The 19,329-nt window shown below is 32.9% G+C and overlaps 1 protein-coding gene across 1 annotated transcript in view; it reads right to left on the reverse strand.

Moving 5' to 3' along the window:
* Window positions 1-19,329, reverse strand: part of LOC111045301 (polyamine-transporting ATPase 13A2) — a 144,538-nt gene that overhangs the window by 120,538 nt on the left and 4,671 nt on the right. The window contains exons 2-4 of the mRNA XM_039442055.1: window positions 17,569-17,638; window positions 10,207-10,457; window positions 9,012-9,229 (exon numbers count right to left, since the gene is read on the reverse strand). Coding sequence (XP_039297989.1) covers window positions 9,012-9,229; window positions 10,207-10,457; window positions 17,569-17,629 — 530 coding nt within the window. The 5' untranslated portion in view covers window positions 17,630-17,638. The remainder of the gene's footprint in view (window positions 1-9,011; window positions 9,230-10,206; window positions 10,458-17,568; window positions 17,639-19,329) is intronic.

Consider the following 19,329-nt stretch of genomic DNA (forward strand, 5'->3'; position numbering starts at 1 on the left):
AGCGCAGCAGGCAAATTGCATGATGCATCATGAATTTGCAATCTTAAATTTGTTGGTTGTGATCCGGCAGTAGGGGAAAAAGCTATGAATGAACTTTTTTTATGGTTCAATGTGAGTGTATGGATATCCAACCATGTATTGACCGTCTTCAACCCTTTCATTGCCAAATCTCTCACCTCCTCCCACGTAGAACCCGAGAAAGTCACAATGGTATCATCAGCAAATGAAATAATTGTTCTATTTTCAGAATTAAGTTTGAGCAAATCATTCATATACACCAGGAACAATATTGGAGATAACACAGTTCCCTGGGGTACCCCATATTCCGACAAATGCACCTGATCAGACTTGCTTCCTATTGATATGATATGTGTTCTGTCTTTTAGGTAGTGTTTGAACAAATCTAATGCCTTGCCACGAATTCCTATATTTTTCAGTTTGTTCAACAAATTTTTGTGTGGAATTGTGTCGAAAGCCTTTGCCAGGTCCAGCAGCACTGTAAGAGTTTTTTTATTGTTATTAAAGTTATCTGTCACTATGTCTACCAGGTGTAATATAGCATCTTGTGTACTCTTGCCGGTTTGGAAGCCATACTGATTTTTATGTATAATATTGAATTTATCTAGGTATTCTACAATTCTTGTTTTTATTATTTTCTCCATTACCTTAGACAGGCTACTAAGTAGGCTAATCGGTCGATAATTACTAGGATCATTTTTAATTCCACCCTTGTGAAGAGGTACGACTCTAGCAATTTTGAACTCCTCTGGGAAGTATCCCTGTTCAAAACACTTATTTATTATGAAGGACAATGGACCAGCAATGAAACTGGATATATTTTTCAAACAAAAATTACTTATATTATCAATACCAGGTGAAGAGCTATTTTTAATGTACATATTGTTTTAATTACCTCACATTCATTTGTTGGAAACCAGAAAAAAGACTTTGGTGAGTTGACAATTGTTTCAGGGAAATGAATATCAATATTGGAGTTTCTTATCTTTTCTGCATGCGACTTGCCAACCTCTGCAAAATAATTATTCAAGACACTAGGTTCAATGTTTACATCAGTGGTTTTCTTTTCTTTGTCCAACAGCTCATCTATACAATTCCAGAGTTTCTTGCTGTTTGTTTTATTTTGTGTTATCTTGTTTTTAAAATAGTTATGCTTAGCCTGCTTTATAAGATTTCTCAATACGTTTCTATATCTAGTGTATTGCAATTTCAAGTCAAGATTATTAGGTTGTTTTGTCAGTTTTTTATACATTCCATCTCTAGTTCTTATACAGTTTACTAAGTTTGCAGTAATCCAGTTTTTTAAAGGTTTTTGTCTGTGGTTCAATTTTATTTTTGTTTTTGAATTATTTATATGATTATTTAATTTGTTGATGAAATTAGGTGTCAAGTTTTGCAGGTTATTACAATCAAATATATCCTGCCAAGATTCAGTTTGCAGATTTGTAATTAGTTTTGAGTAGTCTATTTTTTCAGTATACTCTCTACAGTTTGTGGGGGCTATATGTATGTGATCTGAGATACCCAGAAAAAGATCAGTCGCACAATGATCAGTGATGCTAGTCTTGAAAATTACACCTACAACATCCTTGTAATTTGACGTTTCGTCTTTATGGAATATGTGATCAAGAGTTGCCACTGATTGATTTTGTACTCTTGTCGGTTTATTTATATACGATTTTAGACCATTCATATGTAACAAGCTACAGTACTCATTCACAGAATTTGTGTTTTGATCGAGGTTAATATTTATGTCACCGGCTAGTATTATGTTTTTTTTATTTTTGAGTTCTTCTAGACATGAGCCAAGATCCTCAACAAACGATTCAACCGATAATGATGGAGGTCTATATATAGCTATCAGTGTGATATTTTCTTTCATCTGTGGTACACTAATTTCAAGAATGATTGAATTTGCAGAAGCAATATCATTGCTTAAAATTTCAGCATTTAGATTATCCTTAATAAACACACAAACTCCATCACATTTATTAAATTTGGCCGGTGAATTTATAACTGAATATCCGTTCAAATTGAAAGAAAACTCGTGCTCATTTGAAGCCCATGTTTCAGATAGTATAATTAAATGGTAGGAGGTTTTACAATTTTGAAGGACGAGAGATAATTCATCGAAATTTTTTTTCATACTACGTATATTCATATGTAGGATGTTGAATGAAGTTTTACAAATGTTGTTCAATTTCAGTGACGGACGAAAATCCAACACATCATCATATTCTATTGTGTCGTAGCAGCCATCCTCAATCAATCCTCCGAAATCATTAAACAAAACCATTTTTTTTTCAGTTTCCAATTTTTAATCCAATTCCTTCTATATTTGAGTGATTATTTTTTATCATGCAAGTGAGAAATGTATCTATTGAGCCAATGTTACTTATGTGTTTTTAAGGAGATGATTTAATAATCTGATTTTAAAGGGAAAATGTATGAAGATGAAAGATTATAAATTAAAACCCTTTTTTCCTGAATGAAACGGAAAATATGAAATATTAGCTGATCTGTTTTATTTAAAAAGAGAATTGACGCTAGAGAAAATATGTGAAAAATGTATGGAAAACGTTCAACTGGTTTATAAGAGAAAAGTTTTTATGGAAACCTTCAACGTTAAAAATAAAAGATAATTAAGAAAAAAAAAACAATAATAAACTTATTAACGGTCACATCAGGTGCGGCCGTGCTATCTCCGCAGTATTGTAACCGTAAAAATTCCTTATCAATATGAGTTGCATATATATACATTTCCAAATTCCTATGAAAAACTTAGAGTGTTTAATTAGAGAATCCAGATAAAGATATTGAATTCTTATAATGAAAATGATAAGAAACTTTTCAGTCAGATAACTTGAGTAAATTGAGACCAACTTAATACAAATAAAAAATAATAAGAAAATTCAGTATTCAATTAGAGAACCTAGATAGATTAATATTTTTATAACAAAATAATAAGGATAACATGAGAAAATATAATAATAACATTCGAATTCCGGAAGAAACGCTGAAAGAAAAGACAACGCATAAGAGAGCGATAAAACATTGCATTATTACTTTATCTCATTTTCATTATCATTCGACTGTCATTCAGTATTTCGACTTTGCCAAGTCCATCCTAAAAGCAAACTGTTATTTAATCTATATCACAATCTTTGCGATATTCCAACAACTCCACCTGAAACCCCACTTTATCAATATCAGGAAGACAATATAAAAATTGTCAAAAATAATTCTCTGTATTCAGAGCAGTTACTACCGTAGGCCTACCAGTTGATAAGAAAATAAAAGTGTTTTACCTGACAGTTACCAAAAGTTTCAAAGTAGAAAAATACTCTTTTCATATTTTGTGAAAGATAATTAATCATTTCTTACACGTTTATGCTCTCGAACATTCTTATTTTTCCCCAAGAACATTACACATCATATTCGAACGTTAAACTAATATTATTCTGTATTCTTATATTTTAACTATCCTAACATTTAAAGAGAAAAGTTCAATCGATTTTTTTGTATTTTCTTTTCCTTTCTATGATAAGTTTCAGTCTTTTACTCACTCCTTGCCTCTAAAATCGCCAAGTCCTCGTTATCTCTCAAAACTCTGATCTCGGTGCCATCTTCGCTTTTTAGTTTTATCCTACCGGCACGATCAGCCCACACACGGCGTCCTCCCTTATCACCCAGAAGAGATTTCGCTTTAGCCAACAGTTGCCTTCTCTTTGCTGTTAGGGATAAGTTGAGGTAGATTGGATTTTCATTTTCACCCTCTACGTTTAGGCCGATGTTACGCGTCGAAAAGTGCTTCGTTGCACGCCTGTTCGTCAGTAAAGCGTCCGCATCTCCACGCCGCACAAAACGCACATGTATTGTAGAAGTGGATTGATTTTTTCTCCTCGGAAGCCGGTGACAAGCGACGATTGCGTTAGGGTCCAACGTAACGTTAAGCGCCCTTCCGATATCAATAACACGATCAGTAACGTTCTCGTTTTCAAAGTCCGGAACACCAAAAATTTCTACAGAATTCTTTCTACCGTACTGCTCAAGTTCGTCTTGGTTTAGCTCGGTTTCACGCAGTCTGGCTTTGAGATTTTGATTTTCTAGAGTTAAGTTCGCTATTTGTTTCTGTTGCTCACTTAACTGTTGCTTGGTGGATTCCATAAGGGCCCTACATGCAGCAATGTCAGAACTTAGTTTCTTGTATAAGTTTTCACTTAAATTCTTCAGAAGCTCATTCATTTGACCAAATGTAACTGGATCACCATGCGCACGATTTCCAACTTCCATGGCAGTTTCGGTCGCCGGGGCAGGTGTCTGCTTGACAGGCGTCGAATCCGATTGTGCTCTTTGCCGACGCAAGTCGTCAGTACAGCTCCGACAGTTCCAAAATTTGCCTTGCAGGACATCAATATCGGCATCCTTGAGTCCCACACACTCTCCATGATGTATGGATCGGCAGCCAGAGCAGGAAATTTTTGATTTCGATGAGCGCCCAATAATTTGGTTGCAAGTAATACAAGTGCTCGTCATTTTGATGGATGATTCTTGTAGAAATACACTTAACTTAGTTAAATAATTTCGGAAATTAATTATAAATAATTATCGGTAGAAAACAGTCAATCTTGGAAAATAAAAACTGAATTTAAAACGCACGGCCGCACAGAAAAATAGCCTAGCAAGTCATAGATCGCTGTTTGTAGTAGAAACGAAAACACTGATTAGATAACTTCACTCCCACAAAATCGATCCGCTCGTCTCAAAGGCTAAGCAACAACTCCAAATACTAAACATTTCAGTGATTTAATGATTATCTTTTTGAAATACTAAACAATAAGCATAATGTCCCATTTCGGATAACTGATAAAAAAATATTCTAATGCACATGATGACAAATGGGTTATAATTGTAAAATCCTAATTTTTCAATCCATCAATATATGAGTCCAGGTTCTCAACAGAACATCTGTGGGGCAAATTGACAAAATACGACCCATATTCATGAAAATGTATATTTTTCATCAATATTCTGAGGACTAAAAGATAAACTCCTCAAATTGAAGGTTTTTTTCATCTAGGCCTCATACAAAATGGGCAATGCTGTTATAACACATAATAAATCGTATCAATTCATATTCATGAAAATGTATATTTTTCATCAATATTCTGAGGACTAAAAGATAAACTCCTCAAATTGAAGGTTTTTTTCATCTAGGCCTCATACAAAATGGGCAATGCTGTTATAACACATAATAAATCGTATCAATTCATATTCATGAAAATGTATATTTTTCATCAATATTCTGAGGACTAAAAGATAAACTCCTCAAATTGAAGGTTTTTTTCATCTAGGCCTCATACAAAATGGGCAATGCTGTTATAACACATAATAAATCGTATCAATTCATATTCATGAAAATGTATTTTTTCATCAATATTCTGAGGACTAAAAGATAAACTCCTCAAATTGAAGGTTTTTTTCATCTAGGCCTCATACAAAATGGGCAATGCTGTTATAACACATAATAAATCGTATCAATTCATATTCATGAAAATGTATATTTTTCATCAATATTCTGAGGACTAAAAGATAAACTCCTCAAATTGAAGGTTTTTTTCATCTAGGCCTCATACAAAATGGGCAATGCTGTTATAACACATAATAAATCGTATACCAATATTCATGAAAATGTATATTTTTCATCAATATTCTCAAGACTGAGGGATAAACTCCTCAAATTAAAGGTTTTTTTCATCTAGGCTCATACAAAATGGGCAATGCTGTTATAACACATAATAAATCGTATACCAATATTCATGAAAATGTATATTTTTCATCAATATTCTCAAGACTGAGGGATAAACTCCTCAAATTAAAGGTTTTTTTCATCTAGGCCTCATACAAAATGGGCAATGCTGTTATAACACATAATAAATCGTATACCAATATTCATGAAAATGTATATTTTTCATCAATATTCTCAAGACTGAGGGATAAACTCCTCAAATTAAAGGGTTTTTCATCTAGGCCTCATATAAAATGGGCAATGCTGTTATAACACATAATAAATCGTATACCAATATTCATGAAAATGTATATTTTTCATCAATATTCTCAAGACTGAGGGATAAACTCCTCAAATTAAAGGGTTTTTCATCTAGGCCTCATATAAAATGGGCAATGCTGTTATAACACATAATAAATCGTATACCAATATTCATGAAAATGTATATTTTTCATCAATATTCTCAAGACTGAGGGATAAACTCCTCAAATTAAGGGTTTTTCATCTAGGCCTCATATAAAATGGGCAATGCTGTTATAACACATAATAAATCGTATACCAATATTCATGAAAATGTATATTTTTCATCAATATTCTCAAGACTGAGGGATAAACTCCTCAAATTAAAGGGTTTTTCATCTAGGCCTCATATAAAATGGGCAATGCTGTTATAACACATCGTATAATTGAATTAAAAGTATTTCTATTTCAAAAACTAATATTGTGGATTATTATTATTATTATTTACATTTTTCATCACATTGATATGTGAGCTTTTCATTAACATTGGTCTATAACAAGACTTTAATGAATTATTGTGCTGCTATGTTTAGGAATGCCCTAACTATTGATACAGTGTTGATACAGTGTTGCACATCACTGCCTTCAGCATCAAGTAGATCGTGTTTCTTGAAGCACCCAGTTGACTTGGTTTGCAGTCACTTTTTTCCCCATCAATCCAACTGCAGATATTATGCACTATTATTACTATTACTATTAATAGGGATAAATGCAATAGAGACAAAACTTCCTTATCAATAACGATACGGCAGGCCTACAGGTAAGAAATTAATGGAGAGCACTCCATTAACTTAGAAAACGAATTATCATACCGTCACCATCTTCAAGACATAAAACACAATAAAAAATAAATAAAATAAAGGATAAAACAGAGCTCACAAAACGCACAAAGACCATAAATCAATCAAAATTCACTTTAAATTACCAGAATAATTCAAGTACATAATAATTTACAAAATTAAAATTACTACCATCCTACTAATAAATTATGGATCATTTATTTAACATAGAACAATAATACGAACTAAAACGTACAATAATATTCAAGATTTAAAAATACTATAATAGAAGAAAATACATTTGAATGTATCATGATTAATATTAGAAGCATAAAAAACCATTGGGACACAATATTAGCAGTCATGGGGAACACATTAGATAAGAATAAAATCATTTATCCTCATTGAGACCAATTTAAAAGAGAACGAAATAGAGTCATATGATAATCCAAATCATAATCATTTAAGCTACTGCAGATAAGTGCTGGCGGAGGCATACTAATATATTATAAGAAAGAATTTAATATCAAAATAATAGATTACGATTTTCCTGCTAGTGAGTCCCTCCTTTGAATTTTCAATGAACAAAAAGATTATTTGATTGCAGTACTCTACAGGCCACCTTCAAAAAGTATTAACCAATTCAATGAGCAAATACAGAATTGGCTGCAAACTGGACTTGTGAATAACAAAAAAAGTCGTATAATCATGGGAGATACGAATATTGATATCATGGAGATAAACATCAATTAACAATCAGAAAACTATCTTTATATATTGTATACAGCTGGTCTACAAAATGGAATAATAGAGCCAACCAGAGAATAAATGTATGCTGTTCATATAACGTCTTCATGCATAAACCACATAAATTCCAGAATGAATTGATAATATCAAACAAAAACATATAAAATACCTGAAAAGAATTCTCCTTCACCTATACAACATAATATCTGAAACAGGGAAAATTCTATCCAAAATGAAAACAACACTGCTCAAACCTATTCATACGAATGTACAAAAAATATATTAAAAATTACAGACCAATGGGTGCAATCTTAATACTAATGAAAATATTTGGACTCATCATTCATGATGATCTTATGAAATACTCGATACAGAATAACCTACTAGATAGAATCCAATATGGTTTTGTTGCTGGTGAGTCCACAACCCAACTACTGGAGGGAGAAAGTGTCATATTCATTCAATAAGAATATAGATAGAAGAAGATTGACCTTGGCGGTACTATTGGACCTTAGCAAAGCATTCGATACGATTCAACATGAAATACTCCTTAAGAAATTGAATATAATGGGAGTAAGTGGGATGGATTTGGAAATATTCAAGAGTTATTTTAGTAACAGTGAAACAGTTGCTCAAATTGGGAAGAGCAATAGTACTCCAAAATCTCAATCTTTTGGGGTCATTCAAGGCTCACCACTATCACCTTTGCTCTTCAATCTGTATATCAGTGATCTGAAAAACTGTGATTTCGAAGAGGTCTATAACTATGCAGATGATACTATAATCTTATCTACACATAAAAACTCATCAGTTGCAACCGAAGAAATACATAGAAATATAAATATAATTACACGATATTTTCATAACAATTATATCCATATGAAAAGTGCAAAAACTAAAACTATAGTATTCCATAACCCAAAATTGAACATAAATACCATAGATCCAAACAATAGAGTAATTAGTCACGAATACGAATGTTTTAAAACAAACAACCCATGTACCTACAAGAAAATCAAAGACTCAGACACAGTTAAGTAGCTAGGAATGTATTTCGAATATGAAGGGGTTTGCTCCTTCACAAGTATTAGCTGAAAAACTCATTTATATAGCACATAGATGTTTCCAACAAAAATATCAGCTACCAATGAAAGCAAAACGTGCAGTATACCTTAGCCTAGTGGAACCTCTCAAACCCTGAACACAGCTTATCTTAAATTTCGTATGATTCTCATTCAAACTGGTACAAATAAACGTTCACAGTAGCTGTCATTAGTTTTGCAAAAAACTCTCAGTAGGTCAACGGTATAGTTTTCAAGGATTTACCACAAAATCCCATTCCTTCACCATTTTCTTCGATATAAATAACTTTTTCTCACCTTTTTTCCCTCTCCTGATGAGATATTCCATCAGGTGCTGCAATAAGGTTGGAAAGAGTTGTAACTCCATCAGCCAAACCCCTCAGCAGCTTGAATTGTCTGCTGACATGACACCAAACAAATTTCTGGAGCTTGTAACTAAAGAATCTCAATGGTTGGTCTTCATCGTCAAACATAACCGTAGATATCTTTCGTTTTGCCGCTTTCATACCAGATTCCTGTGTACATAGATCACACGTTAAAACTGTATGTTTACTTTGTTTATAATAAAATAACAAAGTTGAATCCTGAATGATAAATGTTTCTCTGTAGGCGAGCAAACAGTTTTGGGCAAGTCTAATATGAATGCTGATAGATTTTGCTTCAATAAACGCAGCTGATAAATATTGCGATTAAACTGTAATCGATAATGATACAACATTCAATTTTATAGTAAATCAAGGCCCGTGTAGTACTTGGAGGAACATCAAAAGTGGATGACATTCACTGCATCACGTTCTCAGTTTATCACGAGTCAGCTGGGTGGGAGCGTCTCAGTCGAGATCTCAGTTCGTCAAGTTCCCTTTACTCTCGGGAAGTCCAGTGGATGCAGTATCATATATTTGAATGATAGCGTATCAAAACATTTCGTATAATAACAGCATATTGCCATTTAAAAGCAGAAACTTAACCCCTTAACCTTCCCTTCTACTTCTAACCTTCCCTTCTACAAACATCAATAAACATAGCCTCTTGATGGTTTATGCAACTATGAAGCAACTGATCCACGTCAGTTTGAGACTGTGTAGCTGACTTGAACTGATACACTTCATGTATATCAGCCTGCAACGTAAACAATAAGATTTTCAGCATTCAAAAGCACATCATAAAGGTTGAGCTAATTTAACTGACACTAATTTGATAGTTTGTAGGATATATTTATATTTTGTTCTTCTTTTTTCACATTGTTGTTATAATTTGATAAATATATAATTGTGGTAGTCATTGTGCTCGTACTAGTGCACTGTTTTCGGTTTCTTATTTTATCATTATTTTGTAAGTCTTTGTTCTTTTGTATACGGTTGTTCCATAAATTAGTTCTATTCTTGCTTATTTTTTATATTTAAGCCAAAATTATTCTCTTTTGTAATTATTTATCATTTGTAGCGGATAATTTATCAAGTGTGTAATCTATGTAATAAGAAAAAAGATGTACCTTGATCAGAACGATTTCCGCATCATCGAGAAAACATTTTTGCCAAAATACATAGACTTCCAAAGGTGGATACCAACGGAAGAGTAGGAGTGGCACACCGAAAAATAGGATGCATACAAAATAGAAGCATATTTTTTGAAGCTTGCTCTGTTTGTAGGAATTACATTTCAAATTGATACCTTCTCCATCCTCATTTTCAATTATTTGATGAATCTGACAGGCTATACCTTCATAGCCACCGAGTCGAAAACCTAAAAATGTACGATGAAATAACAAAACAAACAAGATTAACAATTAAATCATAACAATAGAATTGTAATACATGATCATAGGAATGAGCAAAGACATAAACACGCTGATGATATCAAAAAGATAATAGTTTCAATCCGTATAAAATACTAATGGGTTAGAAACGAATTATTGATCATACTGTGACTGGAAGATTCATCAATTGAGAAGCCTGGTTGTAAACATAAAATATGGGCAACTGGAAAATTCTATACAAACCAACACCAAATTTATTCTCGAATGAGGGGTGATGAGAAATGATTATAAATGTACTCAGATTACACACGAACAGAACCCAAAACCATGAACGTTAGGCACACACCATATTATTTCAAGTTTATTGAAAGCCATGGATTACTGCAATATGGTATTACAATCGATAATTATTGGTTTATCTATTGAATTATTGGAAACTATTGGATTATCTTGTGAATTGTCCTTTCAACCTTTCATGAGTGAAAAACTGTACACATTAGTGTGAATCTAATTCCTCTTATCCAGTACTACAGGATATTATTCTTTTTGGATTATAATATGAGAATAGAAGAGGAAAGAATTTATCTTTCATCCAAGAGGAATGAAAATCTAATCCTGATAAAGGAGGAATTAAGTAATCTTATAGTAATGCGATGAAGATGGCTATAGAGAGCAAATTGGGAAATGTAATGGCCGGTTGTTTAAGAGTCCTTGAAGCACGAGTTAGATGTAATAAAGCGTCCCAAATTTCTCACCATTGCTTTAAATTTTATTGGGCAAATACAACCGTCCCAAAACTTATATTCAGAAATTCAAATACTTTCAACCTGATTATGTTCACATTCGATTTACAGTTTTTCGAAGAGAAATATGAACGAAAAGTTTACTATTACCAACGGTTTAAAAGGTTGATGATAGAAGTGAAATATTATTACTTAACAACTCATACACATTTTAAAGAATACTGAATTAAAAGCTGGTGTAACACGTGCTCCGCAACGGTTTACTAAAAATAGAATAGAATTAACTAAAAATATCAAAAATATCTATCAACAAAAATAGATGGCATTATCAACCCTCTAGGATGGGTGTTTTATAGTTCCATGCTGAAAATCAAGTGTTATTTTATCAAATTTACTTGAGATCTACAAAAATTGTCAAAAGAAAAATGTATAATTTTGTCAAAATTACATGTAGCCTATAATCTTCATTGATGTATCTATTTTGACACTGAGCTACCAGTGGAAAGTGGAAGCTACAATAGCTGAACGAGCGTTATTAGCGAGTTCTTACTTTAGACTCAAGGCTAAAGTCGTTGTCCGTCTGTAGGTCTGTATGTTCTACAATAACTTCTGGAAGAATTGATCAGCTTCAAATTTTGAACACTTACTCTTCGAACCTTTTTACAGGACAAGTTCGTTGAACAACAAAATTGACTCAATCCTTCGTCCTTTTTCAGGATATAAAACTAACATTGAAAGTGTATGAGAAAAAAATGTGTTGTAATTTAGCATTTAGTTGGAATCAATTGCATGCTATTTCTATAACAATTATAGAAATAACAATTATTGTTCCATCTATTTGAAAAAGCTGATGCTATTTGGTAGTTATCACACAGACTGTTCTTAATGCGCTGACACATTATTTCAGCTGATTAATATACAATTTACAACTTTTAAATTAACTCGCTTCCGTTAACATGTGTCAGCCTGTCTATTGAGTGTCTAACATATGCGTAATATTAATAATACAACTTGTGATGGCAGTTGCTATGACGTTGGTATTATTGATTTAGGGAATTTGAATTTTGATTCTGAATCATTTACCTATACGGAGAAACCTATAAAGTTCAATATGGATTCACATATAGCCTACAGGGTTGGTGAAAATTATGAAAACAGCTTAATATTCCTTTTCCAAATATAATTTGACAGTGGGCTTCAATGGGTATTCTATTCAAATTTAAAAAATATTTTTCTGTGGCTTAAAAATTTTGTCCGCCATCTTGGCTCCGCCACATTGAATTGAACTTTTTTCAAATAGGAAGGTTACATTCATATTTAAAGATACTAATTATTCATACCGTAATGGAATAAATGAATACATTAAAATACGTCAGATAAATGTTTTTATTCAAAGTGTTAAATTTGAAGTAGGAGTTACTATTAGTGTTCGATAACACTTGTTTTTTAATGTAGGTACTCATTCATTTCATTTTGATTTATGATGTATGATTTATTAGTATCTTTGAATATGAGGATCATTGAATCGGCTTAATAAGATATCGAAGTGCGGGGTTCGCCATTAATTTTTTCTTGAAATTCTGTATCGAAATCATGTATCACATGACCACGTTCCCATTTGAAAAAAATGAAGTTGGATTCTAAATGAAGTTGGATTCATATAACGGATCCAAGATGACGAACAATAGTTTTGAAGTGATAGAAAAGTAGATTTTTAATTCGAATAAGATTCCCATGAAACCTACTGTCAAATTATTCTTGTTAACGGAATATTTAGCTGTTTCCATAATAAATTATCACCGACTCTGTATAATTACAAGTTGCGGATTTCAAAGATCAATCCAACATCAATCCCAGGGGGTCCCTGGTTTAGAAGGGTATTTATTTTTACGAAGACTTATTCCCGGTTAAACTTAATGGACATTCAAGTTAAGCTCTATCCAATCTCCACAGCATTATTATGTTGACGTACCTAATTCCTATAGTGAGGTCCACGTTATAATGGCAGTGAAGAAAGATAGGAGAAAAACGTTGCCAAGTCTCTCCATTTTCCACTGAGTGTACAACACAGCTGTTACTCAATTCATCCCATTAAATTTGATCTAATAATAATTATCATTTCCTTGATAAAATAATTAATTTGATGTCAAATTAATGGAGAAAATAAATTTTTCATAATTTGATTCAAAAATTTGCTTTCATAACTGAGATTAGATTTTTATTTTTATACAAACCTGAAATGGCGGCTAATTTAAAAAGCTGTGATGCAACAATCTGAATTTCAAAACAACAGAAATTAAGTTATTTGGCAGGTATTCTATTCCAATTTCTTTTTAAAATAATAGAAAAATAGAAATCCTATTCAAAATAAGTAATTTCAATGGATATAATTCTGAAATAACCTTTCAATATCATTTTATACCGGTACGAGTAGGTCTAACCTATACGTGTAGGCTAACTGAAGCGTGGATAAAGTCTAGGATGGTTAGTTATCAACTTTTAAAATGTTATTTCAGGTATTTTAATTTGGTTTTCTCATACGGTAATGTCTACAAATTATTTCATTGTTTCAAAAATACATTTTAAATCAATTATACGACTTGTGTACTCAAGTACCCCATTTTGATAGAATGAAGAAAAAAATGGGGGATGAAAATTGTTTGTTTACTTTTGTACAGTCACTGTCAAAAGTAAAAAAAAAATATTGTGGAAAACGGACAACATTGCAAATATAGAGAGAGAGATAGCGCTATCTGTTTTGTTGTATGAAAGAAAAGGACAGCAACAGTATTGTCAATGGTACACTGCCATTATAACGTGGACCTGATTATAGATAGGTAATTAGTGTATTGTGCTGAGCATTGATTTTATATAATACGCACCACTTTGATGGATCACATTGAAATTGCTAATTAATGTTGTTCATTCCTGTCATATATATTCATTGTATTTGTATCGATTTACTTATTATATTATCCATTATAATTATATTACAACTACTATTATGAGGTTGGCTGCACTGCCAGCCTATGCTTGTTTTTGGGCGCGTTTGGTCAGGGACTGTTGCATCTTGGATGTTATGGATTGCTGTAAAGTGCATACTGATTATTTACTGAATACTGAAATAAATGTATATCATAAAATGTGAGTTTATACTTTCAAACCTACAGACCGTACCTAACAATTCCTATTTTTAATGTCATACGTAATCAATTTGAATGTTTAAATATTTATCAAATATTATAAATTTTATAATTATTATAGAGCATAGAAATTTTGCATTACGATTTAAGGTTAGTACCGCTTTTTATTTAGGATGCTTACTAACTATAGATATAGCCTACTTTGAAGTTAATGTTCATCAATTTGTTTCTATAACAAATTCCTCTATTATGCCGGTTACACATTGGACGGTTTCTGCCGTGGCGGTAATTTCGCCGTCGCCGCCGTTCGAGCAGTAGTCTATAGACATGAATGGAAGCTTACACACTGGGCGGCAGAAACGCCGCGCGGCCATAATGCCGTTGGTGGCAGCTGTGCAGCCGTCCACTGCCACTGCGGCTGGCGGGTTTTTGCTCTTGACTACGCAGTGGCGTACGTGACCAAATGGGCGTTTTTACACATTTGGCAGTTGTCTACCGTCGCCGCTGATCAGTCGTCTTTCCCAGTTGCTCCAAGTCAGAGGTCTTTGGAAATCAGCCTTTAAATTTGTGTCTTGTTGTAAAGTTTGTGAGTTGTTTATAACATTTATTTATTGTTTCAAGTGTTTGTGGTTGACGAATGTGAAAATGAGTGAGTTAATAGACAATGAGTTGTTTGTTAATATCACTTGTAGAACAGAGGCCAGTTTTGTGGGACAAAACCCTTGACATATTTAAGGATCGAGATGCAACAAGGAATACGTGGAAGGAAGTGTGTATGGAGATTAGGGGGATTTCGATGACAACAAAAGTGCTATAAGTTGTTGCCTTTCCATTTTGAGTTAAACACTTAATAATATCATAGAGAAACAATAGCATAAGTAGATATCCCATGGTATAGGGCGTTTATGTCGCAACTTTTACTGTTATCTCAAGCCGATAGTTCATGTAATTCTTTCCCGTGAAGCTGTGTGACACTGGTAGTCTCTCATATTGTGCCGTTCATACACTCTCACCCCAACAAAACAGCAAAATTCGACAATAATCAACAGTAATCGGCTTGAGATAACAGTAAAAGTTGCGACATAAACGCCCTATACCATGGAATATCTACTTATGCTATTGTTTCTCTATGATAATATATACTTTTAAAAATGTGCAAAATACAATTAACTGAACACTCATGAAACAGAGAAGTCACAACACATTTGCGATAAAGAACTACAAGAATTATTTTGGCTACTGATCATACGTGACGGTAATTTTGGCGCTCGATGTTTGGCGGTATTTTTGCCGCTGAATGTGTAAGCATGACTTTTTTTCTCCGCGGCAGAAATTGCCCAGTGTGTAACCAGCGTTAAGCTAATGGGCTGTTTGAAAGTCATTTAAAAACATTAAATTAACAGCTGATTTTCTAGGGCCGTTTTGTTATAAACAGTACAGCACTGAAGTTAAGCATGAAAGGCAAACTTTCAGTCAAACATACTTCTTCAATTAATCTATAACTCAAATCGGTATTCAAAGCCGAATTAAAACTGTAAAATATGATTAATTTCGAATTACAATGACAAAAGAATCATATTTTGAAAGAAATTTCAGCTTGATAACTGTAGGCCTACTGTTTTTGGATTTGTTCGCCATTGAATACAAACTCAACACCATGTCCATATGTCCATGTTTTCGTAGCTCAGCCAGGATAAACTCAAAATGTCCATTTCAACATTTCAACAGTTTTATAACAATTAATATATTTTATCAATTTTTAACAATCAAAATTGATCAAATATAATTCAATAAGACATTAAAAATTATGTTGATGCTAGAAATTACCGCAGTAATAATTTGAAATTAACAGAGTAATTTAGCAATTAGAAGTAACTTCAACATTAATGGTTCATTGAATGATTTGACAAGAGTTCTAGAAACTGGGCATTATTACATCATTCAATGAACCATTAAAGTTGAACTTCCATCAAATTTTTAAAACATTAATACTGAGGTAATAATTTCAATCACAATGCGTATTTTTAATTTCTTTTTGAATATGAATAACATGTGATTAATTTTGAATGTTAAGATATCATTATTTTAAAACCAAAGAAATGTTGCACACGATTTGGGAACGTGGATATACAGCGCTTCAGGTGGATAATTTGTCAACTACAATAATTATAAAATATATACAGTACCTGTATTGTACAACGTACAGTTTTTGAGCTGACTAATAAATATTGTTGTTCTGATCTTATTTCTTTGCCATCGTAATTCAAAATCCATAAATTCTTTCAATAGTCGATTTGATGAGAATATTTCAAAATTAGGAAAAATCTTATTGTTCACAGGATAGTGATTCAGTTGAATGCTGGTTTTTAATTGTCTTAAATCGTTAAAAATACATGTTATACAAGCTGGTTTCTATTTACAATAATCATTCAAAAAGCATTAAAAAATCTCCAGAAAATTAAATTTCTACAAAAAATGTTGATGCAAATTATTTTTATTTACATGAATGGGCAAATTATTTTTACATTAATGACATTCACATGAAATGGAGCAGATATAAATTCTTCAGTAGACTTATTTACAATTGCTTCACTTGTTATTGTCTCAGGGGGGGGGGAGCTTCAATACATGTTATACAATACATGTTATTTACCGCACTATAATCAATTTCATTGAAATCTGTTGGTATTAGTAACTGAGCATTTCAGAGGTCGTTAGTGACAGTGTAGAAACTTGCAAAAATTAAGGTTAGGCTATCAAGTAATTAATCCTTTTCTTTTAGTAAAAAAGTATCAATTATAATACATCAAAACCAGAATAAAACAAATATAGAACACACTAATAAAATAGCTACGAAACAATACTGATTTGTGTTGTACATGAAGGAAATGCAAAAGTAAGGGTCACACAGATAATGTATTTGAATACTTTCAATTTCATAATCTTGTTGATCGTCAATGAATACACGATTATTACATAGAGAGTCATCACATTTTATGGTGTTTTCCATTTGGGGTCACTAGAGTCTGAAAATGAAATGGATAAAGGTCAACCTCCAAACAGAAATAGCGATAATCCATACTGAAAACGGGTTCGCAATTATTTTCAAATATTTTTACTAATATTAAGAATTATAAGTATATTAGGATTTAGTGAAAGTATAGATATTTTAATGAATCAATAGAAGTGAGAGCTTTAAAATATGATCCCACCTTTCGATGTAGGTTTGCAATGGGATGTAGGTTTAGACCTACAGCCTCTCCAAAAATCCATACTTAAATCCTAGAAAAGAAGGAATTTGAAATGATGATGAATGAAAAATTTATAATTCAGTTACATGAATAAAAATTAATTGAGGTGACAAACATGATATTTGAACAATATCAGAATTGGTCGGATGTTACATGTGTGATAACATGCTATGATGATTTAATAGACTATAACCGCTGAACATATATATTAATGAAATATAGATTAAAGCAAGCAGATTATTATACATTTAACATCAATAAAAATAAGTAGTGAATCCAGGAGAATTAAACAAGGAGGATAGTTAAGGTAAATAATATTATTAAATTTATTGTTCAGGTACAAAACTATGCAGACCTAAATTCATACATAATACAATGTGCCTGACAAACGAACAAACAATAGTTGACCAGTTATGGCCCAAATTTGTTTATTTTCATAGCATTAAACACTGCTCCGCTACCTAACCAACAAGAACGATTCGAAAAAATTACAGAAAAACTTAAAACCAGGATAAATATTATTAATGCATCCTCCATGGGTACTTGAGCGCTTGTCTTGGTGTAGCCTTCTAGCCTACTCAATAGCAGAATATTGAGCTCAAAACTGTCGGGACAAACCCCATATTCACCTTTTTTAACAGGCGATATCGCCTGCTTGTCTTATTCCATCGATTTATGTGGTCGAAGCATTGTAGTGTGGCGCATTATGGAGGGAGCAATCGATCAGAATGATTTCTAAGTTGAAAAGATGGCTTAAAACCGTTAGGTAAACATAATTAAGCTAAATGAACTACTTCATACTTCTCTCCTTAGTCATGACCAGATAACTGGATAGACTGTGTCAGAAAGTGGGCCTGACTTGACATAAAACTATGTCCGTAATAAACACTTATTTACGTTTATAAACTTAGTCAAACATATAAAAAACATTTAAGAATAGTAATATTTAAACTTTTTCAAGATGGCCTTGCCTGTATGCATTACATTAATTATCACTTGACGTTAGCTGATGTGTCTAGTGGCCTCAAAGTATTCCTCCACTGAATAGAATGGAGACTCTATCAACCAGTTTTTTATTTTTGTTCTGAAGCTCCTGTCGTCCAAGTTCTTCACACTGTCAGATAAGGCGTTGTAAATCCTCAGGGCTAGTATTGGGAAACAATCCTTCTTCTTACTCAGCCTGCAGAAAGGGATGTCTATTTTCGCTTTTCCTCTGGTGTTGTAGGAGTGTCTGTATTCTCTTCTTGTGAGCAAGTGGAAATTATCCCTTGCGTGCAACAGGGAGAGCCAGATATATTGATTGTATACCGTGAGTATTCTCAGCTTGATAAAGATGGGTCGGCAGTGGTCCAAGTATCCCGCCGAATCTAGGATCCTTAGAGCCTTCTTCTGCTGGAGCAGTACATCTTTACAGCCTGGAGTGTGCCCCCATAACTGAAGTCCATAGTTGATATGGCTATGAAACATAGCAAAATACACCTCCACCAGATGCTTCCTGGAGATGAATGGCTTCAGACGTCTCAGTAGGTACATCACTCTGGCTAGTTTCGAACAGATGTTATCAATGTGGCTACTCCAGCCAAGTTTAGCATCCAGTGTAAAACCCAGTAGCTTCACTTCTGTGAGATCGTCAAGCTGCTCCCGAACAAGAGTGCATGTTGTCTCCTGGGTTTTGCTTTCATTAAGCATCAGCTCGTTGCTGGTGAACCACTGCTTCGCCTG

Source organism: Nilaparvata lugens, chromosome X (genome assembly GCF_014356525.2).
Source record: "Nilaparvata lugens isolate BPH chromosome X, ASM1435652v1, whole genome shotgun sequence".
NCBI classification, from domain to species: Eukaryota; Metazoa; Arthropoda; class Insecta; order Hemiptera; family Delphacidae; genus Nilaparvata; species Nilaparvata lugens.